The sequence below is a fragment of the Stegodyphus dumicola genome, chromosome 11 (assembly GCF_044657685.1).
Source record: "Stegodyphus dumicola isolate Sdum_Otavi_A_Nest chromosome 11, ASM4465768v1".
Classification (NCBI taxonomy): domain Eukaryota; kingdom Metazoa; phylum Arthropoda; class Arachnida; order Araneae; family Eresidae; genus Stegodyphus; species Stegodyphus dumicola.
The window spans coordinates 72,736,185-72,762,857 of NC_140778.1; the positions used below are offsets into that span (position 1 = coordinate 72,736,185).

Sequence of the window (26,673 nt, forward strand, 5' to 3'; positions counted from 1 at the left end):
TAAAGTCTAACTGCATATGAAAGAAATTGTAGATTGCATTCTTCATGTCAGATTCAGCAAAAAAAGGCATTTTAAAAATTCTTTTGAAACCTAACAATACTTATTAAAATGAGTTTGAATATAAATCTTAGATTGACATTAATTTTACACAAAATTTCTCTGCACTTCCAGAGAATCTAACACAGGTTCTTTTTCAAGAAGCAAAAAATTTTATAACTTTTATTTCACTTTAATCATTTATAATTCATTAATTCTTACAGGTACGCAAAAATGTATCTTTTTATAAAAGAAAATGACTTTTACAGTATTATTGTCTGTTATATAAATTGATTTGCGCAGATTTAAGAATGGATAAAGTTTAATTGCATAGCTATGTGAAGAATATTATCTAAATAAAGTGTTGCGATTTCTCAAACTATGAATCAATAATGAATTTTTTTTTTTTTACATCTTATTTAATGCAGTGAGGGTTAAACATAAAACAAATCTATGTATTTTTAAAAAGCAAAGAATTTCAAAACTACTAATAAATATCCTTATGATAGAAGTTGCTTTCCAATGATTCAATGCCAGTAGTAAAAATATCACTCCTCATTTTGTTTCACAGCACAAAATATGCACTGCAGTAATTTTATTAATAAAAATCATTTGAGTAGAAATTTAAAATGAATAAAGGTTGATGCTTTTACTAGAAGACAAAATTTATTTTTTAGAGATTTACTCCTTTCTCGAGAATATACAGAATTCGCCTCCATATTCTATGGATAAAGCCAACTGCTGTGTAATAAAAAATTTTGAAAGAACAAAATAAGGGCTTCTTTTCATGTTTAATATGTATTTTCTGATAAGATCAAACGGTTTGCAAAAATTGCATTTTTCATCATCTAGAATATAAAGCTGGGTATATTCATAATGGATTAAATTAAGTATTTATTAAACATTCATTTAGTTTCTCCTTCCTACCTCTGGTTTGAGTTGAGAACATCACTACATCAGTGCTGTCTTCAAATGGACACTATGGTCGCTGTCTGAAGGCCTTGCGAGTATAGGGGCTCCTATATCAATTTCATTTTTATTAAGAGTAAATATAAGGGTCTCAGAACACTATAAAAGATCAATGGTAAAGATTCTCGTAAGGTAGCTTTGTCTTAGCCCACTTTCCCCATCCTATTACAACAAAAAGTATATAGAAGACCTACTAGTAGTCTGTATTTTATGAATGTAGAATACAAAGTACTAGAAAGTCTTTCATAGTAAATTTAACTACCGAATTCTAAAATTAAGTAACTTGAGACTCCTGAGCCAGACTGCAAAGAAAGATCTCATAAATATACCAAAATTTTAACTAAAAACTTTTCACCATCTTGTTGAAAATCTTGTTATTAAAGTTCACATTACTATAATAATCACATCATTCACAATTGCTATCATGATACTTCTGGCTGGAGCAGTGTAGCACACATCAACAGACGTCAACAAAGAGTCTTAAATGTCTAATTTTCTTTAAAGTATTTTAGGATCTGCCCATGAAAGAAGACCTACACAGATCAATATCTGATACCCCTCTGCAGTATTCTAAAAACCAAAGCCAATTATTTTAGGTAATTTCAATTAATTTTTAATTAAATATGTTGCATAGCATTCCTGAAGGGGAATAGAAATGGTTAATGCTAGGAAGAATAGTTAAAGAATTTCCAGTACTCAGTTTTATAGCACAGCATGAAATGTTCATCCTTATGCTTCTCATTAGGTGATTTAAAATAATTCATGCCATAATATTCCCATCAAAAAAAAATTTTTTTTTTTTTTCTCTGATGCTCAAGGTAATGTTTTAGACTCTCCAAATACCAAAATAATTAGGTACCTTTTCATTGTTACTAAGCATGTGGAATTTGAGAAATATATTAAAAACTGAGCTGTTCATTAAATACATGCCATAAAACCTTAGTTCTCTATTTTTATTAAAGATTTGAGTATTTATCATAAGCAGTATTATAAATAACTTCAAATGAAAAGAGTTTATCAAATTTGTACGTAGACTTACTCCTTTAAATATTGGTTACTGGCCCCTTGAAAGCAGTCAGGCAACTTAATGCCACCTCCTAATCTTTTAGTAAAGTAACACCAACACATAACATTTATTTAAAATCTTTCTACTATCTCGTCAGAATAATGGTACACAGCCTATATGACGACAGAAATAGTCTCTGCTGCTCATCAGAACAGGGCAGAGTTTGAATTTAAAATGTAATTTAAGTACTTTATTTGCAGAACAAAGTGTGCCTATAAATCTTGGCTCTGCTCCTTTACTGAAGCGAACAATTTCGGCTAGCAAGGCCAAAGCTGATTCAAGTAATTTAGAAGCTGGGGAAAATAGTAGGTCAATGGTCAGTGGTCACTGCCAAAATCTTCCTCTTAAGCTCAAGAACTATACATACATTGACTAATTTGGAAGCTCATGGAAGCCAGTGAAAGTAGAAGTGGCAATAAAGTAAAAATATTAAGGTAATTGGTAGATAACCGTAAAGGCCCTACAAATTTGCCAATTTTTCTGATGATTTTAACCGAGTATGATAATTATGAAATTAAGAAAGTAGTAAGTGTTAAGAGGTATTTTACCCAAAATATAGTGTTTTTATTAGTTAATACTTAAATACTAAGAATAAATGTAAATGCCATATCTTTTATTTGGATTTAAACTTAATGCTGACAAAATGCTCAGTAAAACACTACATTGATTACAAAATATTACCAATTGTATGTCACAGAATAAAGGAAGAGTAAATTTGTTTTCCTCCAGGTGCTGTTTGCCCATTAGATGAATTATGTACTATTGCTCATAAATATGGTGCAATTACATTTGTTGATGAAGTTCATGCTGTCGGCCTATATGGGTACCATGGGGCTGGGATTGGAGAAAGAGATGGTTTGTTACATAAAATGGATATCATTTCAGGAACATTAGGTAAGTCATTCTGAAGCAGTTTTAAAATGTTTCAGAAAATGAGACACCATAGCCATATTTTAATGCATGTGTCTTCTCTTCATTTGGTTAATGTTAGTTATTTATGTGACATTTTTAAAAACTGTTCATAAGATAGTGTTTTAATCTTTCAAAATATGATTACAGGAAAAGCTTTTGGAAATATTGGTGGTTACATCGCCAGTTCTGCAACCATCATTGATACAGTCCGTAGTTATGCTGCAGGATTCATATTCACAACATCTTTGCCAATTACTGTCTTAAAAGGGGCTCTTGCATCAGTTAAGGTAAGCATTTTGCATATCTCTGCATAGCGATTTTAGCCACTGTTTAAAAATTAACAGTTTCTTTAAATGTTTTCAAAATACGGGATGCATAATCTTCTTTTCCATGAATAGTTCACGTTGTTTTAAAGTTTATTTTGATTAAAGTGATAGGAAAAGATAAATGTAAAGGTTGTATTGATTAGCCTTAAAAGAATAGAAATCAACCTAGTAAGTATGTGTAATCATACTTTCTTGTCTATGTCTGAATTCAGCGTAGACATCTAATTAAATTTCTTAAATTACCACAGGGTTCGTACAGTCCTTAAGAGTCCTTAAAAATCCTTAGATTTTTTGGAATCGATTTTTGGTCCTTAAAAGTCTTTAATTTTGGCCAAAATCAGCAGAAGGTCCTTAATTTTAATCATCTGAAATTTCTGTCTGTTTTTACGACTCTCATTTTGATTGTGAATTAGCATTTTGAGGAATATTTTTGGCGATTCACTGCCGTATATATGGTTATCTTTTGAATGGGTTCATGAGTTATAATTTGTTTCCATTTCTAGTATAAATGATGGGATACTCAAGTTTCTAAGCAAGAAGTTAAACATAATCATTTCGAAATTCATTTTTTCTAGTAAAGAGCTCTTAAACAACTTTTCGCTTTTGGGGATGTGAATTCTTTTATTAAACGGTTCTAAATTTCGCGACTTTTCAACATTTTGGCGATTTTAAAATTAGTCTCTATAGAAACTTTTTAATTCCGAGATCTGAGAATTTTTCGACGATTTTTTTTATAAAACATCGTAACATTAATAAATTTCATTAAAATAATGGTAATATATTGAAATTATATTTAAAAAATAACATTAAAATGAAACATTTTTATTTTTTGCTGTAATATTTTAAAGTTTCATTTTGACAACTTATTATACAATATTTTTAATCTGAAAAATAAACAAGTTATAATGCTATAAAGCACAATTTATGAAAGAGCTCTTAGCAAAAGCAAAATTAGCTATGTAATTAATTTAAAATGTCTTGTTTTTAATGTTTTCATAATAAGAGTTTTTTCCATGTAATTGTCTCAAAATATTCAAAATTCTCAGAATGTGCATCAGTTTTCTCTATAAAATTATTTTATACTTTTTCCTCCTATTGTTTCCGAAAATATTTCTGGCTTTTTGCTGTTACAGAATTGGTAGGGATAATTTTCTTTAGGATTTTAGACATTGCAGCTTGGAAAATTTAGAAGGATTTGAAGGCAAGATTTAGACCCACGATTCTAGAAGATTCGAGAAATATATGACAAAATGAAAAATGTCTCCATGGTATCAACACGTAATGGATGTATTTTACAGAAAGTTTACAATGAATTTCTTAATTTTTGGAGAACGTCTGGAAGAACAATGAAAACATATTTGAATGTATTCCTTCTGATACTAGAATCTTAACATGTTTATCTTCTCTTTATTTTCTCTACTTTTCACTACACAGAAGCATGGAAAATATCAAAAATGCTTCTGATCTTATCACATGGGCAGGCATTATAGAAAGGGATTTTTTTATTAATAAAGAAACTGAAAACTTACAATTTAAAAGATTCATCTAATACAATAAAATTCTTAATGCATCATACACATAGCTGGCACTAGGCATTTTCCCACCTGATGCAATCTCTGTGGATCCTAAATTCTACTGCCTAGTGCCTTTCTAAATTCTGCTCTAAATTCTAGAACTTCTGCCACATCAGCTCTAACTGAACTTTACTATATATATTTCATATTGCTTCTGAATTGTTCCTATTACCAAAGAAATAAAATTAGCCACTTTTTCTGTACATTCTAATTGCATTTAGTGCTTTTTAGAATAACAGAAATCCTTAATTAAATCCAAAAATTCTAAAATGAAAAGAAAATGTGTTGAAGAAAGAAACTGAATACACAAAGGAAATTATTCTTCAAAGATATGTGCAGTTATTATTATGTAAATTACCCCAATTGTTTATGATTTCAACCTTTACTATAATTGCCCATTTATATCCTCATATGATAGAGTTATTGAGCCAGATTAAATTAAAATTAAATAGTATAATCTTTCATCACTAGTCCACATTATTAGTTTGAATTTGACTGTTCTTTTTTAATTACGTCACCATGAGCTGTAATTGATTTTGTTAGCATCAGAACATGCCTTTATGTTCTAAGCTTTTTTTAAATAAGAGGCTTATTTAAACCTTTATCTGGTATTAGTTAACAGAATGATAATATGCTTCATGCCTGTCGGGAGTTTTGGACTATTTAACTTTTACCAGATCAATTAAACCCTCATAGGTACATTGTGGAGAGGTTGATAAGTTATTAGATAAAGACGCAGAAACTAGCAGGAGCATTGATTTGCATATTGAGACAAATCTCAAATTGTTAGAAAAGATGCTTAAAGAGAAGGAAATCGATATAAGCTAACCAAAATGTCTAGGAAGGTTCAAATTAAAATGACATATAAATATTTTGTTGACTGTTGTTGTTACAAAACATAAATATTCTGTAGCTTTTAATGCGTAATTATCTTAATATCGTTTAAGAATCTGTGTCATAAATTACATATACTTTTAACTGAAATTTTATTAGATTTTGATTTTAATAGGGCTTTTTTAACAAATATTGTTAAAAAATAAAATTTAATAGTGGTCATGTAAATCCATAATGACTAAGGTTATCAAACTACCTAATTTAATTATTTATAACTAGTTGCGTACCCTTAAAAATTATCTCTACATATTAAAGCGAGTTATTGCCTTTCATTAATACTCACTGTGGTCAAAAGATAAAATATAAAAATTTAATTAAAGCATATTCTATGCATCTACTTAAAATAATACAAAACACATTATTACCTCTGGTGCTTTAATGGCTTATTGGAACCTTAAAGTATATTAACTGGGTTACAACCCAGTTAATATACGACGTAATATACGTTACTGTGACAATAAATGCATCAAACAGAACCTGACTAACTTTCAACCTTGCCAACCTTGCCTACATCAGGCCTTTCAGGTTTCTTCTAATCAGCAGGTCTCTCTCTAGACAAGTAGCAGCAGTGACAACATTCAGTCTTTTGTTATGAATCATGCTGATTATGATATTATTTCTGATTTTAACCTATGCAGTTTGACATAAAATCTACCCGCTTATTTACTAAACCCCTAAACTGACCAAGTATGTGACAAAATGAGACACAAAAAAAATCAACATAAAGCTAACTTTTAGTAAAACGTAAATGTCACTTATCTACTTTCAAATATGACCAACAATTACAAGTGTAAAATATTTAATGTTACTTGATAAATTGCAAAGTTTATTTTATTCTCAAACTTATTAACAATTATGTTAATTAATTCATGTTTAGTAATAATGCGTACTACTTAGGGATCTATTTTAGTTTTAGGATCTATTGCAAAAGGGAAATTCAGGCATAGATAATATCTTCAATTGAATTTATTCAGTTCCCATTTGCTCATAGGTCCTAAATTTTTTTAATTAATGGTCCTTAAAAGTACTTAATTTCCTTGTGCAAAAATGTGTACAAACCCTGTACCATTTACATTACCTCATTTTTTCTGTGTATATCAACTATGAACATTATCAAATAATAGTAAACTGGATTTTAGCTGCTTTTTCTGTTTTTAATATAGACTTTTTCCAATACTTAGGTTTTAAGAAGTGAAGAGGGAAGACTTCTAAGAGAACAGCATCAACAGAATGTCAGATATCTTCGTAAAGCCTTACAAGAAGCTGGAATTCCAGTTGTCCATTGCCCCAGTCACATAATTCCTGTGCACGTAAGATAATATTCTTTGGATTTAATATCAGAATTTCATCTTGTCTTCTATTCTCTTGTACAAAAGTGAGGTTATGAGCACTAGTCCATTGATTTCATTCATAAATGAAATATTGAACCATTAGTTCCACATTATTAAAAATTTAGTCTTAACCTGTGGTGTAACCCTGACCTTACCAGTAACTTAATTTTGGTATTTTTTCCCCTACAGTTTGATCCTTAAGATGCAAGCTGCTATTCTTGAATAAAACACCTTTTTCTTTGGAGTTTCTTTTTTTCCTTCGACAATCTCCCCCCTCTCCTCTTTTTTCCAGTTACGCTCGACTATACGGAATATTCGGAAATTTCCGAGAATACTTTGCTTGGAATATACTATGTTAAGGGAAAACTGTTATGCAATGAAAATTTAGAAAATGTTCAGAATTTTGATTCAAGTTAAATTATTTAAATATTAATATGAATGGAAAAATAAATTGTATTTATTATTAGGTGCCAAGCAAATAAATACAATTAATGTGGCTTATTATTTATTTTCTATATTTTGAACTGAAATGTCATCATTAAATCTTGTAATATAATTTAGTTCTAAATAGTTTTTTTTTTTTTTTTCCCGTCTCATTGTAAACTAATTTTGTAAATTAAACTGTCATTTAAAATTTTAAAAAAATGTTAATTGTTTTCCATGGTTGAGGTAATGCTCATTCTCTTAATAAATATTGCATTGCTCATATTTTAAATTGCAAGTCTAATTTTTCTTTTAAGGTTATGCAGTAGTGTGTAATGTAATTAGACAGGTGCTTATTTTTTTTCTTAAAATATGCTTGAAAAGTGCTTATAGGTGCTTATTTTTTTAACTAAAATGTGGCTATGAACCCTGTAATATTTATAATACTGAAGTTTATTATTCATTTCCTAAAATTTCATAACATAATATCAGAAAATAATTACTCAGGTTCTAAAAAATTTTAACACAGCTTACTATTTAAATTAAGTTTTTAAAATTTTGTAACAAAGATTAATGTTTCTAAGCTTTTTCTGTTTCTGAAATCCTGAACTGTCTGTTTAATTCTTTTGTCTATAATACAGTATTTCTTTAATCTCTTTTGAGACTCAGTTCCATTCTGCCACAAAGAAAATCACAATATGCTGTGTCAAATGCAGAATAAATTCAAGTAATAGTGGTGTAACTTTTCTTTTATTCTGGGTCTAATAATAAAGCAGCAGAAAATTGATCTGGGTATACTTTTATTTTGAATACCGTATACTTTTTTATACAAATGATGATAGTTGCACTCCTGAACTGAAGATAGTTGCATATGCCAAAGGAGCATAATTAAGCCACAAAAACCTATTGAACTGAGAATTTTTTTAATGTTAAAGGCTAAATTATTTTCAGAAGTGTATTTATTTCTAATTAACAGAACATTAACTTACTGCTTTAGTTTGAGATATAAGTTTCCTGTGAATTACTCCTTGTAAACAAAAATCACTAACATGTTTTTTACTTAAAATTTCTTAAACAAAAAGTGATTATGAGTGAGACTAGTTTTCTTCTATCCATGCAAATAACAATTGTGTTTTATCTTTAAATTATGAAAAATGCTTTCACCAATTAGGATTTGATTTTTAAGCCCAAACTGGGATTGTTATCTTCAATTTCAATGAAATCTTAACATGCAATTTGAGCTTCTATTTGTTATGCCATCATTCATGCACAATTTTTCCCATATCTTCTACAAATATTTTAGCTCATTAGCTTTCTTCATGCTCATCTGCTATCATCCAAAGAAACAAGTATGCCCACCAAGCAGCTGAATGGTAAAGCCACTGTGCACTGGTAGTTCGTCATGGGCTCAAGTTCGGGTGAATGAGCTGGCTGCATGGTCATTTTCGTGGCTTTTTCCCAAGTGTAAAGTTCATTAGTTCCATTAGAGAGTCTTCCATCGAGCCATCCTCTTCTATAGGCAGATACCCCTCACGTACTGTCCCATAATCAAATAAACTAAACCACAGAGACAGGTAATGATTTTCAGTTATAGAATATTTGCAATAGTAGAATCCATTTAATACTTTGAAGAGAAAAGGATTACTTGATTATGGCAAAGCACTCAAGGGCTATCCACCTAGAGGTAGAGATGCCTTCGTGGAAGGGTACTTCCAAGGGTTTGGTTATTCTATTATGTCAAAGCCTGAAGTGCTATCTGCCAAAGGGGAGGGAGGACTTTCTAAGGGAAACTGGCTTGTATACACATTACACCTGGAGAAAACCACGAATATGTCCATGCAGCCAGCTCGTTCGCGGGATTTGAACCAAACTTACTAGTGTTCAGCGACTTTACTGCTCAGCCGCTGTTGGGCCCTAAACTTTCGAAGGGCAACTGGCTCGTATACATGTTACACACGGGAAAAGTGAAAATGCCCCCTGCAGCCAGCCTGTTCGCAGGATTCGAACCTCAGACCGAACTTGCAGTGTTCAGCGATTTTTAATGTCTGCCTGTTAATGGGCCACTTTGAAAGAAAACTGTTGCATTAATCATTAAACCATCTGCATTGAGGAAAGACGTTAAAACTTGTTGATGCTTGACCTCTGTAAGCTGTGCATACTGTTTGAAAAAGTTTTGCTAGAGTTTTATCATTTTTAATGCAAACTTTTATTGTTTTTCATTGTTCAGTCTGATGCATAAGAGAAACATTGCTGCATAACATTGAACAATGCTCACTGTTTTACCACCAAGCCCAACTAATCCTCATTAGTGTCATCAGAAGCTCCTTTAAGAAAGCATGTTGAGATATAGTATTACCAATTGTTGCTAAAAGTTGTTTGGCAAACTGTGTGGAATTAGTTGAAAAATCATGTCCTTGAATTTTGTATAAGGGGGAATGATTATTAATAATAATTATATTAATGAGGGGAAAGTAGTTGACAAGTTATTTTCTATGCATTTTTAATTTGCTCAATATTAGTTTAATTCAGTAATTTAGTTAATTGTTATGCCAATACATATGAAATCTGCTTGTTTGCAATGGATGTCTTCTGGGGGACAGCTTCCTATAGGGCCGTCTACATGTAGAGACAAGTTGCTCAGCGATGCAGTAAAGTCTCACTCCCAGATATGTCACCTGACAGCATTTCATCTATACAGGGCATTTTGTATCTATACTGCTTTGAATATATTATATATATATATTTCATTTACATGAAAGAAGAAAATAAATGGATTACTTCTTATATAAAATAAAATATAACCTACCATTGTGGATAATTCAATTCATAATAAATACATGAAAGAGGAAAAACAAATTTTATTACTTTAATCTAATAATTATATTTAAATTTTATCTATGTAAAATTATTATGTAATTAACTGTTATAAAACTTCATGTATAATAATAAAATAATGTAAAATTATTACATGTTACATGTAAAAATTTTAATAATTTTTATATTAATCAAATTCTGTTTACAGAATTACATAAATAATAAAAAGTAAAATATTTTCAGTAGAAAGAAATCAGAAAATGAAATAGATCTGAGCTCACAGTCTGCTGGTTCACAGAAAATTTAAACACTTTGATAAGTGCACCAAGTGATTGAGCAAGCAAGACCTCAGCCCAGACATTCAAAAATCATTAACAATAGATCATCAGAAATATAGTGAAATGCAAAGAGATGATAAATTATGTTTTTCTTGTTTGTCAGATTTCTCAGAATATTAGAATATAGTTATCCTCTTAAATGGCAGTACCAGATTTAGTTGATGCTGCCAAATGAGATTAAGAAAATACATCGATCTATAACTCACAATAGCAAATCACTTGTATCAAGGTGAAAAAATATTCTATTTATAAAGAAATCATGTGGAAATTATTATCTCAAATAAATATCTCATCATAAATAATTAAATTTGTTAATCATGATTATGTCATCATTAAATTTGTTAAAATAAAAGCAACTGCAAATAAAACTTTTAAGAAATTAGCTGCATATATTATCCTGTAAGTTAAACGCAGATTAAGTAGCTGTTATTGCTATTCCAACACGTAATTTCTTTATCCAAATACGTCTTCAGCGACAATGTGTCCCATCATGCGCAATGACCACTATTCTCAGTACGGGTGCTGTAGACATGTATGTGACATGACAGAGACATATTTCCCTGTGTAGATTGACTGGCACAGCCATGTAGAGATAGTCCTTCAGGGATATGTTCCTTTTGTGGAGATAGACTTTAAGAGACTTCAAATGCATTTCCATAATATATATATATATATATATCAAATCATCAACTAGCATATAATTTTACAGCGCTATACTTTGAGGCACAAGACAGTTGCCTAAATTACAGGTACTTTATTAAGTTATATCATATAATACTTTCATAAACTGTAAGATGAAAAAGGTGAAAGCCTACATTGATTCTTGAGTTGTTCTGATCTTTGTAAACATGCATAATTATATGTTAAGTTTCAAGTTTGTTATACATTTCAAACCATTAATTCAAATTTTGCGCAGCTCATTGAATAATTATTCATATTTTTATTTGATTATCTTACCTTCGTGTAAAAATTGCTTATGAAATGTAGTCTTCTGTTTGTAAAGTTTTGATGTAAAATATAAATGTTTACTGTAAGGTAAATTTTATAGTTTCTCATGTATTTTATAGGTAGGTAATCCGTGGTTTTCAACTAAAGTAAGCAACGAACTAATAGAAAGATATGGACATTATCTGCAGGCAATTAATTATCCGACAGTTCCTTTCGGGGAAGAAAAGCTGAGAATAGCTCCAACACCTTTCCATACAAAGGAGCTTATGGATGAGTTTGTGAAATGCCTTGTTGAAGTTTGGCAAAGTGTAGGATTGACATTACAGCATGATTTCTGCAGCAAAGTAAGATTATGGCCCATCTTTTTAACTTTCTTTTAAAATGGATTACTTATTTTCTTTGATATTTTCTACTGTATGGTTTTCATTTTGAAATGAATTAAATAATTTTACGACTGCTGAAATTTTTATCAGGTGATGTATAAAAGTTGAAACTTAAAATTAGGGATTTAACTGCAAAATTTTATTCTTTCAGTTTGTTGTTTGAAAAGTCAAGCATTAAATGTGCTCATGCTGTACATATAACAAGAATTAGGAAAAAATTTCATAAGAATTGAATCTTGAAAGAGCAACACTTCAAATTATATGTTTTAAGAATCCTAAATTTTTCACCACTTCTTTTATTAATATTGTACATTCACTGCAAATACTTAGGAAACTGATACAGCAGAGCACCGTTTATACGTATTTTAAGGAACTATTTGCAAATGACGTATAAATGAAAAAGATGTATAAACGCTTCACATCTTAAATTGTTGATATATTATCTTCATAGTTCTGATACTAATAGTATAAAATTAATATTTAAATCAATTTTTAATTGATGTTAATATTTTAAACAATTTTTATAATAAATATTTTTAAAATCATAAGAATGCAAATTTTTGTACTTAGCTACATATAAACTACATATAAAAAAATCATACCTTTATTGGAATTACTATTTTGAATGAGTATTTTTTTTTCTTCACCAAAACCATTTTAAAGCAAATTTTAACTTTTTTTTAAGGAAAATATCTTGAATTATCGTCTGATGGGTCTTTCGATTCTGAATCTTAAGCAACACACTATGAATCAAATTCAGTTATGGAAATTTTTTCTCATTTATATTATTACATGTAAAGAAAATTCTGAGAATCTCAGTGAAGTTGAAAGCATTTTGGAAAGAAGATTGGATTATTTCTTTATTTTCTTGTTCATTTCACTACATTAAAATGTTCATGTGGTAAAATGTTTTCAGCAGTTATCCATGCATAAGTCTGACGTCATTACATTGGCATCACAGTTTATGTATTCCTCGATTAAAATTTCTGATTTTCAACATTTTTCCTCCATAGTCATAGTTTCATCATCATTTCACTTCAAGGCTCTGACTTGACTGTGGTTTTACTTTAATCCAGGCAAATGAAATCATATTCGTTGCCTCAATGTTTAATCTTTTCAGTGTATTTCCTATACTTCTATTTTGAAGGGTTATCTGATGTTTGAAGCACCTTTGTGTTTGTGAATTCCCATAACTAAATTAGTTATTTTTTCCCTTACCCATTTGCATAAAGTAAAACAGTGAGAAATTCTGTACTTTGCGTAGCTCCAGGACACTGGTCACTTTGCAGACATAAGTTTAAAGTAAAAGAGCAGTTTTATCAACATTAAGTATGTCTTTTAATTCATATCCATCTTTTGATGAATAAATTTTTGAACCTCTCTTCAACCGACTCTGCAGGAACTTTTTTTGCTTCTCCATTTATATGATATTAAATTCCATGCCGCAGTTTAAATTTATGCAGCCATCCATTTGAAAAGCAAGTTTCCTTCATATTCAATCAAAATACTAATTCTTTTACCTTAAATTAGTTACTTACCTGACTTCTTGACTAACACGAGTCCATTCACTGGAAGAAAAATTTTTACAAAATGGCTTGGACCTCAGTATACTTTTCATCTTGAACAAATAATATCTTTTAAGCGGACTGTCCACAAATTTCTGCTTTTTCTTCAACACTTTTTCTATCATAAACATTCGTTTTCATTGTTGTCACAGGAAAGCCAATTTATTTGTGTACTCAACTTTCATCAAACCAGTGTTCTCATCAAATTCTTTTAAAAGTGTAATTTTATCTTAAGATTTGAATTTTATCTTTCATTTTGCATTTCACTTTCATGACATTTTATATCAGTTAATTCTACTCTACCTAATTTATTTAACACGGTGTTCTGTTCAGGGGGAGGATACCATATCTGTTTTCACTTCCAAGTACTTCCTCTGTTCATGAATGGATTTTAAATTCCTACACCTGTTTAAATGTCTCATGCCTTTGTTTGCTTCTCCTGACGCATTCCTAGGGAAAATACTTGAACGATGAGACTGTGAAATGTAAACTCAATTCAGTAAGTCAAGCAAAAGCAGCGTATAACCGAAGTTATGGGATGTATGAAAGATAAATTTTATTATGAAAATAAATATGATAGAATCGGGACCAAGAAAAAGTTACATATAAATGTTGAAGACATTTAAACGAGGAACATATAAAAGGTGCTCCACTGTATTTGGAAGTGTAAGAATTTTTTTAAGAGCTAAACTGTGTTTTTATTTATGCCCACTTGTTCATATTTTTACTTTTGTTTATCGAAGTCTCTTTTTAACACTAAAAAAGAAGAGTTAATTTAGAATGTATTAAAAATGTAAATTTTCCTTACAGCAGGAGTGTGAATTTTGCAAGAAACCTCTACACTTTGAATATCTGGAATCAAGAGTCTTACCTCCTTGTGGAGGTATGAACGGATGTCCCCAGCGTTCTCAAGTTTCTGTTGCATAAGGCATTTGCCAAACATTTGGTACTAAATGCATTTTATGTTACTGATATTAAATAAAAATAATTTACTTTTTAACAACACTTATAATTTATTCCATCAATCTCTACTTTTTCTGCCTTTATTTTACAAATTTGTATTTATGCAATTGAAAAAAAGAAAGAAAATAATGGTTTTTTTAAATTACACCTTCAGAACCCTGAAAATTATATTTTGGATGCCTCTTCACATATAAATTTTACGTTAATGGGTAATTTGAAAAAATTAAAATTTGAGAATAATTTTTAATTTAAGCAACAGTACAGTTGTTAAAAATGTAGGGTTTTGTGTTTATTAACCCAGTATCTTATTATCTTTACTGTCACTTCTACTTTTATCAGGTTCCATCAGAATGCAAATTATTGAATGTGTATAAGAACATGAGTTTTAGGCAGAGGAGCTAACAAACGAGTTTCGGCCAATTTTTGTAGAATCACGACAAGAAGCGAGATGCTATAAGACGTGTTTCCGAGAAATGAGTTTCTCTCAGCGTTATAGTATAAAATAAACTCTTCTTGATATTTACTCAATTTTTTTTAATAAGTAGAAAAAAAGCCAGTGGATTCTCTGTTTTTTTTTTTTTTTTTTTTCCTTTATTTGTTTTAGTCCATCCATCCCATTTCTCTTGTGAACATTGGGTATCTATTTTGCCCATTTAACCATCATGAACAAAATTGCAACTTAAAAGAAAAAAATGTTTTTATTATCCTTCAAGACACTACTGAATTTTTCAATACTTAGGAAATGTTATGTGTTTACTTGACAACAAATTTGATTAGAAATAAGAAACATAGTTTATAAATGATGCGTATTGCAATTACAATGTGCATGCAAGACACTACTAAGATAGCCAAAAAAAACTACATCTTCGCTGCGTGTATGCAATTGCTTTAAATTCGAGCTGTTTGGAAATCATCAAGTATAACACGCAAATCAAGTGGAAAGCAATAAAAATCAAAATTAAAATATGGAAATGTTTAATTTAAAATTCCTGACAAATGTTAAAAAACATCTAAAATTCTCTTCAAATTCCATATATCTTTTATTGTCAAATAAATTTTTTTGAATTTGGTGACCCCCCATCCAATTTGATCATGACTCAGGTTTAAATTTTGTAAAAAAGAATACAAGTTATCAATTGCATTTTTGGAAAAGAAAAAAAAAAAAAAAAAAATTTCAGATTTGTCTTCAACAGAACAATAAATTATTTTCAAAAGTACGAGAAAGTATGACTTAATAAATGTCATACTTGGATGAAAATGGATAAATATTGGCTGTCCAATGTGAAAAGTGAATTACAGTTTAATATGTTATGTCCATGGCTTGTGTATTTTGATTATCTAATTAAATACAGAATGATCCGTTCCTTCAAGCTTCTGCCAGAATAACTACTATCAGATCTATCCCATTTCAGATGAACAGAAAGCAAGTGTATTCTTATTCAACAATTGCAGTACTCTCGCATAATATTTACAAGGAACGAGTTAGGTTATTTAACTAAAGTGCAATCAGTTTTATTCCTTATTTACATGAATGACGTATTACACAATGCTGTATAGGCTAGTGACCTAGTGATGATGACTCAAAATGCATCTCTGCATTCAGGCATACACTCCTTATAAGAATATAACCCTGCACTAGAGTCCTAGCTTCAGCAGGTACATTTTGCTGTGCTATGCAATCTCTGTGAGTCCTAAATTCTAAAAAAAAAACTTTTCCACTCCTAAATTCCAAAAATGTTGCTACTTGATATTTCTGTAAATTCCAAAATTTTCCACACCTGCCATAACCACACTGGCTGTGGCCTCAGTTATCAAGTGTTCTAACAAAGTCATATATTGTAACGTTATTATAGACCAGACTTTCTTAAACTCTGGATCGCAACCCCCATCTATAGCAGCGAGTCGCAAAAAATTTTAGTAGTTTTGTTATTTCTTTAGCTTAATATAGTAATTTTACAATTGCCCAATATTTTTACACAATGTTCCTGAAAATAGATAAAAATAAGACAATACAGACAAAGAGAAAAACAAAAATGTTTCGATGCAATTTTTTTTTTTTTTTTAATAGTATAAATGTTCATTTTACTTGTTTCACGTGACGCTGTCATTTTATGTGGTACTTAATAAAAAATTTCACATTGTTCTATGTCTTAAAATTAGAAATTAAAGTTAATGACCTAAAACTGCGACACTAGCTTACAGTACAAGTGAAAAAAATTGACAGTTTCACTCGTGCACTTGTTAAAAGTGTAATTTTATCTTAAGATTTGAATTTTATCTTTCATTTTGCATTTCACTTTCATGACATTTTATATCAGTTAATTCTACTCTACCTAATTTATTTAACATGGTGTTCTGTTCAGGGGGAGAATACCATATCTGTTTTCACTTCCAAGTACTTCCTCTGTTCATGAATGGATTTTAAATTCCTACACCTGTTTAAATGTCTCATGCCTTTGTTTGCTTCTCCTGACGCATTCCTAGGGAAAATACTTGAACGATGAGACTGTGAAATGTAAACTCAATTCAGTAAGTCAAGCAAAAGCAGCGTATAACCGAAGTTATGGGATGTATGAAAGATAAATTTTATTATGAAAATAAATATGATAGAATCGGGACCAAGAAAAAGTTACATATAAATGTTGAAGACATTTAAACGAGGAACATATAAAAGGTGATCCACTGTATTTGGAAGTGTAAGAATTTTTTTAAGAGCTAAACTGTGTTTTTATTTATGCCCACTTGTTCATATTTTTACTTTTGTTTATCGAAGTCTCTTTTTAACACTAAAAAAGAAGAGTTAATTTAGAATGTATTAAAAATGTAAATTTTCCTTACAGCAGGAGTGTGAATTTTGCAAGAAACCTCTACACTTTGAATATCTGGAATCAAGAGTCTTACCTCCTTGTGGAGGTATGAACAGATGTCCCCAGCGTTCTCAAGTTTCTGTTGCATAAGGCATTTGCCAAACATTTGGTACTAAATGCATTTTATGTTACTGATATTAAATAAAAATAATTTACTTTTTAACAACACTTATAATTTATTCCATCAATCTCTACTTTTTCTGCCTTTATTTTACAAATTTGTATTTATACAATTTAAAAAAAGAAAGAAAATAATGGTTTTTTTAAATTACACCTTCAGAACCCTGAAAATTATATTTTGGATGCCTCTTCACATATAAATTTTACGTTAATGGGTAATTTGAAAAAATTAAAATTTGAGAATAATTTTTAATTTAAGCAACAGTACAGTTGTTAAAAATGTAGGGTTTTGTGTTTATTAACCCAGTATCTTATTATCTTTACTGTCGCTTCTACTTTTATCAGGTTCCATCAGAATGCAAATTATTGAATGTGTATAAGAACATGAGTTTTAGGCAGAGGAGCTAACAAACGAGTTTCGGCCAATTTTTGTAGAATCACGACAAGAAGCGAGATGCTATAAGACGTGTTTCCGAGAAATGAGTTTCTCTCAGCGTTATAGTATAAAATAAACTCTTCTTGATATTTACTCAATTTTTTTTAATAAGTAGAAAAAAAGCCAGTGGATTCTCTGTTTTTTTTTTTTTTTTCCTTTATTTGTTTTAGTCCATCCATCCCATTTCTCTTGTGAACATTGGGTATCTATTTTGCCCATTTAACCATCATGAACAAAATTGCAACTTAAAAGAAAAAAATGTTTTTATTATCCTTCAAGACACTACTGAATTTTTCAATACTTAGGAAATGTTATGTGTTTACTTGACAACAAATTTGATTAGAAATAAGAAACATAGTTTATAAATGATGCGTATTGCAATTACAATGTGCATGCAAGACACTACTAAGATAGCCAAAAAAAACTACATCTTCGCTGCGTGTATGCAATTGCTTTAAATTCGAGCTGTTTGGAAATCATCAAGTATAACACGCAAATCAAGTGGAAAGCAATAAAAATCAAAATTAAAATATGGAAATGTTTAATTTAAAATTCCTGACAAATGTTAAAAAACATCTAAAATTCTCTTCAAATTCCATATATCTTTTATTGTCAAATAAATTTTTTTGAATTTGGTGACCCCCCATCCAATTTGATCATGACTCAGGTTTAAATTTTGTAAAAAAGAATACAAGTTATCAATTGCATTTTGGAAAAAAAAAAAAAAAAAAAAAAAAATTTCAGATTTGTCTTCAACAGAACAATAAATTATTTTCAAAAGTACGAGAAAGTATGACTTAATAAATGTCATACTTGGATGAAAATGGATAAATATTGGCTGTCCAATGTGAAAAGTGAATTACGGTTTAATATGTTATGTCCATGGCTTGTGTATTTTGATTATCTAATTAAATACAGAATGATCCGTTCCTTCAAGCTTCTGCCAGAATAACTACTATCAGATCTATCCCATTTCAGATGAACAGAAAGCAAGTGTATTCTTATTCAACAATTGCAGTACTCTCGCATAATATTTACAAGGAACGAGTTAGGTTATTTAACTAAAGTGCAATCAGTTTTATTCCTTATTTACATGAATGACGTATTACACAATGCTGTATAGGCTAGTGACCTAGTGATGATGACTCAAAATGCATCTCTGCATTCAGGCATACACTCCTTATAAGAATATAACCCTGCACTAGAGTCCTAGCTTCAGCAGGTACATTTTGCTGTGCTATGCAATCTCTGTGAGTCCTAAATTCTAAAAAAAAAACTTTTCCACTCCTAAATTCCAAAAATGTTGCTACTTGATATTTCTGTAAATTCCAAAATTTTCCACACCTGCCATAACCACACTGGCTGTGGCCTCAGTTATCAAGTGTTCTAACAAAGTCATATATTGTAACGTTATTATAGACCAGACTTTCTTAAACTCTGGATCGCAACCCCCATCTATAGCAGCGAGTCGCAAAAAATTTTAGTAGTTTTGTTATTTCTTTAGCTTAATATAGTAATTTTACAATTGCCCAATATTTTTACACAATGTTTCTGAAAATAGATAAAAATAAGACAATACAGACAAAGAGAAAAACAAAAATGTTTCGATGCAATTTTTTTTTTTTTTTTAATAGTATAAATGTTCATTTTACTTGTTTCACGTGACGCTGTCATTTTATCTGGTACTTAATAAAAAATTTCACATTGTTCTATGTCTTAAAATTAGAAATTAAAGTTAATGACCTAAAACTGCAACACTAGCTTACAGTACAAGTGAAAAAAATTGACAGTTTCACTCGTGCACTTGTCGGATTTTCACAATGCTTATGGGGTCCCACAAAATTTTCTTAAATATTTTGGTGTCGTGAAAAAAAATCTGTGATAAAAAAGGGTCACGACTGGAAAAAAATTTAAGAAGCTTTGCTTTAGACCAGTGTTTCTTAACCTTTTTAGCGAGTCGCACCGCATTAAATCTGAAAATATATCTCCCGCACCCCATTGAAAATGTGTTTTAATTTTTTTAGTCTAGAAAAATACATTTTTTGCGAAACTTATTGTTTATTGAAAAACGTACATTTTATATAAATACAAAACAATATTATTTTTATTAATGTCTAGTCTGTTGTTTGTTCATTATTATACTGGCGAAGCAAGGTTCCTTTTTTGAAAGACGTATGCATAAGTCATCACTTGCATTTAAGCGATTTCTCGCTTTAGATTTTATATGCAAAAGCGATAAAAATTCCATTTCGCACAAGTAGGTGGTAGCAAAGGGTAAGAGTAACTGCAGTGCTCTGTTTGCCAACTCTGGATAACGTTGTAACTGTGAACACCAGAATTGTTCGAATTCCATTTGAACATGTCCACTTGCTTGCATTTCAATAAGTTGGTTTTTTTTTCAGATCACTCTCATCCATCAAATTTAAGTCAAATAGAAATGAATCCAGTATCCATCTCTGAGTTTTGGTAATATTTCTGGTAGGAAAGTATCCATTGATTGATTCGCTCAATCGTCTCAAATGTATTACAATGTTGGGTATAATTGTATTCTTTTCATTTTTTGCAATAACAGAATCAAGCAAGGGAAAGTTTGCAAATTCCCCTTTTCTACTCGACGTATCCAAATTTCTAATTTTAGGATAAATGAAGATAATTTTTCACTAGATATTATTATATTTATACCAAATTCTTGCATTGATAGATTCAATTCATTTAAATGGCTAAATATGTCTGCTAAGTAGGCCAGCCTCAGCATTGCATCATTACTCTCAAAATCTTTTACTAAATAACAGTTTTGACTAGTCAGTAATTGAATAATTTCCTCATGCAATTCAAAAACTCTGTTAAGCATGCGACCCTTAGATAACCATCGTATTTCGGTGTGTTATAGGAGCACGGTATGATCAGCACCGATTTCTTCGCAAAATGCACGAAAAATGCGATGATTCAGCGCTCGTCCTCGGATGTATTTTACTACATTTACTGCTGTAGTTAGATGTTATTTTAAACTTTCTGGCAATGCTTTCGACGCAAGTGCATGACGATGCAACATGCAATGCGTTATTATAACTTCCAGTAATTCTCTTTTCATGTGTGGAAAAAAATACTGAATTTTTGCCTAATATTGCTGGGGCTCCATCAGTGCATATTGAGCCAATCACATTCATTGGTAATTGATATTTAGTAAAAAAATCTTTGATGCGATTGAAAGTATCAATTCCTCTCATATTCACCTCCAGTGGCTCACAAAATAGAAATTCTTCTATCACCTCTTTTTCCTTCACATACCTGACAAATACCAAAAGTTGTCTACAATTATCAACATCAGTTGACTCCTCCAGTTGCATGCTTATTTTTAGTGGACTGATTTTTATGTCTTCAATTACTTGCATTAAAATATCTTCACTGAGATCTTGTATTCGCGATCGTATAATATTGTTACAGGGTACTTATAAAGCTAAAGTTAGTTCAGTTACAAATTAAATGGTTTTATTTCCTGCACAGTGCAGCGCGTGACGAATATTAAAAGAAAGCTAAGCTGGAAAATTGAAAATACAAGAGTGCGTGCATTCAACATTTAATAAATATCTCTTTTTGATTTCGAGAAAGTACTAGAAAATTCTCGCGCGCGATTTTAAAATCTTATAAAAGGAGGAAAACCTCTCAGTTCGTAGTAGTTACTTAGTTTGTTGTTGTTTAGAAAACTGCTCTTGTTGATTGTAGCGAATTCGCATGTTAGCTTTCTTCAGCTGTTTTGTGTTAAGTTCTATTGAACGTTTGAGTAGTTGAAAGATAACTACTGTGAGATTGTAATACTGCATGATAATTTGAGGAAATTTAAGCATATTTGTTGTGATAATAATAAATTTTTGTTCATTTTTCATCGGACTTGTGCATTCATTTCGTAACGAACCCGTACGCACGCAATAATTTTTGGTGTCAGAAGTGGGATTTGAATGCCAATAACAAGAGCGATGGAAGAACAGTTCAGGCAATTGATATCAACCTTTGCCTCGTTTAAGGGAGAAATGAAAGCGAGACAAGAAGAAATGAAAGCAGAGGTTAAATCTGGTCAGGAAAAGATGGAAGAATCTGTTACAAAAGAAATGAAAGCTGTTAAAGTAAAAATGAAGACTACACAAGAAAAGATTGAAGCAGGTCAAGAAGAAATGAAAAGGGAAATTACTTGCATAATAGAAAACAAATTTGAGGCTATGGAAAACAGAGTGGACAGGGTTGAAAATAGAGTTTTAGAAACTGAAGAAAAGGTTTCTGCTGTCCAACAACAAATTGATGAGAGAGTTTCTGCAGTTGCCAAAGGAATGGATGCTTTAAAGAAATTCCTAGCGACGGCAGGAGCAAGAATGATGATTTTAAATTCTTACCGATGCCTGCTCGTCCATCTCTGAAGCTATCCGCATATGATGGAAGACATCCTGGCAAGTGTATAAGACGCAATTTTCTATAGTTGTGGATGCGAATGGATGGGATTCCCGAGCTAAGGCCTGTCATCTCGCCGCTTGTCTGAGAGCAGACGCAGCGGATATCCTGTAGACACTTCCAGAAAACCAGAGATTAGACATTGAAGCTCTATCCGGCGCATTGGAGCTGCGCTTTGGCGAGAAATGTTTAAAAGATTACAGCAGGCTTCAGTTAAAATCCTGTCAACAGAAGCCCACCGAATCACTCCAGGAACTCGCCACAGATGTTGAAAGGCTATCCCGCCTCACCTTTACGGAGTGCCCGAGGGAAATCCTGTCCCTGCAGTACTTTATCGATGGCATCCGGGATCCCGAAATACAGAAGGCTCTGCGAATAGCGGATGTGAAGGATATAAATAGTGCTCTGTTGTACGTCGTGAAGTTCGAGGCAGCCCAGTCAGAGCTGTGCGAGCCCACGAGCCAATTGATCAATTGATGGCTCGTTTAGATGATTTAGCCAGAGAAGTCAATGCCTTGATTCAGAGTAGGAGTGAGAACAAAGTGGCTCTAAGGTGTTGGAAATGTGGTATTGAAGGACACATACGACGGCATTGCAGAACACCACAGGGTACGGACAGTAAAGCGGATGATCTTATAAGACCAGTGAATGTTTTGAGACAGAATACTGGTGCGAAGAAACCAACCCTAAAGTGCTGGAGCTGCGGTATTGAAGGCCGCATACGAAGGAACTGCAGAACACCCCAAAGCACAGAAAATAAGAAAGGCGGATTAAACAATTAAATGTCATGGAACGGAAAAGGAGTGACAAGAAACCAAAGTGCTGGTACTGTGGAGCTGAAGGCCATGTACGAAAGAATTGCAGAACACCCCAGGGTACGGAAAATAATATCATTTCCCAACAAAGACGCAGGAAACAAATGAATGGCCATATCGAGGAACAGAAGTTGCTAGATAATGGAAAAGCTTGTTTTAAAGCGCTCAGGATTTCTACAGTGAGTGGCAACAGTAACGGACTGTCCATCAGTGGACATATCGACGGAGTTCCTTGCAATATGATCATTGACACAGGAGCTAATGTTACCATCATTAGGAAAGATATAGCTGAACAGTTTAAAGATAAACTTATTTGGACGCCATCCTGTGTTACCCTTCAGACTGCGTCTGGTGACAAGATCGAGATAGCTGGGAAGTTAAACGTGAACATCACGTTTGGAAGTGCAGCCTACCATCACACGGCTTATGTGGCGGATATTACAGATCCATGCATACTCGGATTGGACTTTTTAAGGAAATACAATGTTTCCTTAGACCTGAAAAACAACAAACTGCTTTCAGCATCTGAAGACATGAATATCCATCCTCAGAAGGGATCCTCACCTGGAAATGCCGACGCCTTGTCCGAAAGACCCAGCTCGTGACTGTCGAAAAGAAACGCACGACTACTAGCTATTCCCCATTACAAATGCTCTTTGATAGTGACCTTCGTCTGCCTTGCGACTGCCTGTTTGATCGTCATACGGATGCGCCTTCATCGCCTGAGAAACACATCCAAGATGTCCAGGCCCCGTATGAAGTGATGCACCGTTCTGCACGGAAGCGACTCAACTTGGCGACAGAGAAAGTGAAGACGAGATACGACACAAGAGCTACTGGACACAAATTCAACGAAAAAGACAAGGTGTGGTTGTGGAACCTGATTCGACGAAAAGGAGTCAGGCCTAAATTACAGTCACCTTGGGATGGTCCGTACATGGTTCTAAACAGGCTGAATGACCTCATAGTTCGGATCCGTAAGTCTTCGAACTCTGAACCTAAAGTCGTTCTTTACGACAGGTTAGGTTAACTCATTACTATGGCCATAGTACATAGTGTAAATAATTACAGATAGTTAAGACCATGGCCCTTTTTGTTTCTAAATGTGTATTTGATTTTATTTGTATTTAGTATTTGATTGCATTTATTGTTAATGGTTTTTTTTTTTTTTTTTTTTTTTTTTTTTTTTTTTTTTTTTTTGTTATTATAATGTAATACTTATTATTGCATTTATGCCTTTAGTTGTAAGTTTGGCTTCCTGTCCAGGGATTGTATTGCCCGGGACGTGCAGTTTTTGGGAAGGGGGAGTGTTACGGATTTGGTATTTAAAAAGCTAATGTTAGTTCAATTATAATTTAAATGGTTTTATTTCCAGCGCAGTGCAGCGCGTGACAAATATTAAAAGAAAGCTAAGCCGGAAAATTGAAAATACAAGAGCGCGTGCATTTAACATTTAATAAATATCTCTTTTTTGATTTCGAGAAAGTACTAGAAAATTCTCCCGCGCGATTTTAAAATTTTATAAAAGGAAGTTCTATTGAACGTTTGAGTAGTTAAAAGATAACTACTGTGAAATATTGTAATACTGCACGATAACTTGAGGAAATTTAAGCATATTTGTTGTGGTAATAATAAATAATTTTTCATTTTTTATCGGACTTGTGCATTCATTTCGTAACGAACCCGTACGCACACAACAATATCATTCGATAATGGAATCTGTTGGATTTTTTTATGTGCTTCCGAATCTAAAACTGTTTTAGCAATAATTAAATTTAATCAACTCTTCAGCGATCGTGTGAGGTTTCTTTTTTTTTTTTCACATAAATATGCCACTTGATATGACGCTTCTAATAAAGGTTTTTGAATTGCTGGTCCGCAGAATTTTAGGATATTTCCACTGGTAACAAACCGAGCATTCTTCGACTTCAAGCTGTTCATGCAGTGCGCTTTTTCGCCGCCATGCACATTGTTGAAATGCTCTAATAACTTTGATGGTTTGAGATTGCTGTTTGAAAATATATTGGAACACAAGATGCGGTCGTTGCATGCCATCTTTTTCGGTTGTGGAGGTAAATCCATAACCGGCATAGTTATCGTTCCATTGTCGTTTTTTTGACATAGCGGGGTTCACTATAATCGATTTAATTATTTAGAAATAATGTAATATACGTAATATATATAATGTTCTTACGTTTGTAATATTACTAAATTCTATTCGGCTTGAACGGGAAATTAAGAATGTATTAGTCTCAAGAGGTTTCTGGACAAGTCAGAATACACAATACACATGTCGCAGACACAATAGTTGACTCAACCTTACACAGGCGCAGTAGATGCAGATACAAATCTGTGAATCCGAACATTTCATTGGAGTAGCACATGTTGAACTCAGCGCATGCGCAAGCTGGGATAACGTTCTCCGCTTGTATCGTGGCTATCGAGGTTTCTCAAAAGTCACGCTTGTATTCCCAAAAAGTTTTTTTTTTTCTTTTCTCCGTCAAATAGCTGCCTGTTCGCGTTCGTTTGTAGCGTTTCATGCCTTTTCGTAGCGTAGTGTATACGCCCATCGGCACCGGCTCTGTCCTGTGTCTTTTGCCGATAAGTGAGCTAGGTGCTACCAATTTTTATGAGCTTCAGTATTGGGGACACTATTGCAGATTTCAAATATTTTATTATAAGAAATTTAATTAATGATATTTAATAATTTTTATGGTTGGGTAGGAGCTTCTCCCGCAGCCCCCGCCGGTTAAGAACCATTGTTTTAGGTGAAGATCACCAGTCTATGGTTTTGCGGTAAATGACCTAAAAAAGCTAATTAATTAAAAATGAAGGCACAAAAGTGTATGAATCACGCCTCGGTTTATTATTTGTTTTTATTACTATTTTTATTTATTGCTATTACTATTTATTTTCTCTTCGGCACATGCCTTTTATTCTAGCGAATTATTACGCAGTTCTGAAAACTTTACAACTGTTCTTCTACATACAAACGCTGGCTTACTATAACAATAATTTTTCTTTAATTTTTCAGTTGTTAGCATTCCTTTATATACAGGTGTTTTGTACTGAGTTATATTCAAACATAATATTTGAAAACCTCGTGTCCTTCATCTTAGGCTAGGCTGATCTTACCTTTTCTTTCTGATAAACATTGACTGCTGACGACGTGCTGCGAGGACGTAAACACTTTTTTTTTTTTTTTCCCTTCAAAAGTTATTCTCAGTTTATGCACCCTTTATTTCTACAAATCCCAATTCTACATAGTGCTGGTTTTTAAAATTGGCATATATATAACATTCTCAAAAGAATCATCCACTTCTAACAAAAATACATTATGGCAATATACAAAAAGAAAATTTTATTAAAAAAAATCAGACATAAGAAATCATACCACATTCTACCAAACCATAATAATGAAACTCTCTCTCTTCCAGATATATTTTTAACTCA

The 26,673-nt window shown here is 31.8% G+C and overlaps 1 protein-coding gene across 10 annotated transcripts in view; it reads left to right on the forward strand.

Annotated features, from left to right (window-relative positions):
• The window catches only part of LOC118193540 (5-aminolevulinate synthase, erythroid-specific, mitochondrial-like), a 57,130-nt gene extending 39,555 nt beyond the window's left edge, over positions 1 to 17,575 (forward strand). For 7 of the 10 annotated variants that reach the window (XM_085826846.1, XM_085826844.1, XM_085826842.1 and 4 more), the window contains 6 exons: positions 2,801 to 2,965; positions 3,131 to 3,270; positions 6,959 to 7,087; positions 11,751 to 11,975; positions 14,390 to 14,525; positions 17,383 to 17,575. In XM_085826846.1, the coding sequence (XP_085682972.1) occupies positions 2,801 to 2,965; positions 3,131 to 3,270; positions 6,959 to 7,087; positions 11,751 to 11,975; positions 14,390 to 14,506 (776 nt within the window). In that variant the 3' untranslated portion in view covers positions 14,507 to 14,525; positions 17,383 to 17,575. The remainder of the gene's footprint in view (positions 1 to 2,800; positions 2,966 to 3,130; positions 3,271 to 6,958; positions 7,088 to 11,750; positions 11,976 to 14,389; positions 14,526 to 17,382) is intronic. The other 3 variants (XM_085826845.1, XM_085826849.1, XM_085826843.1) reach the window with 2 other exon arrangements.
• The last annotated feature ends 9,098 nt before the right edge of the window (positions 17,576 to 26,673 follow it).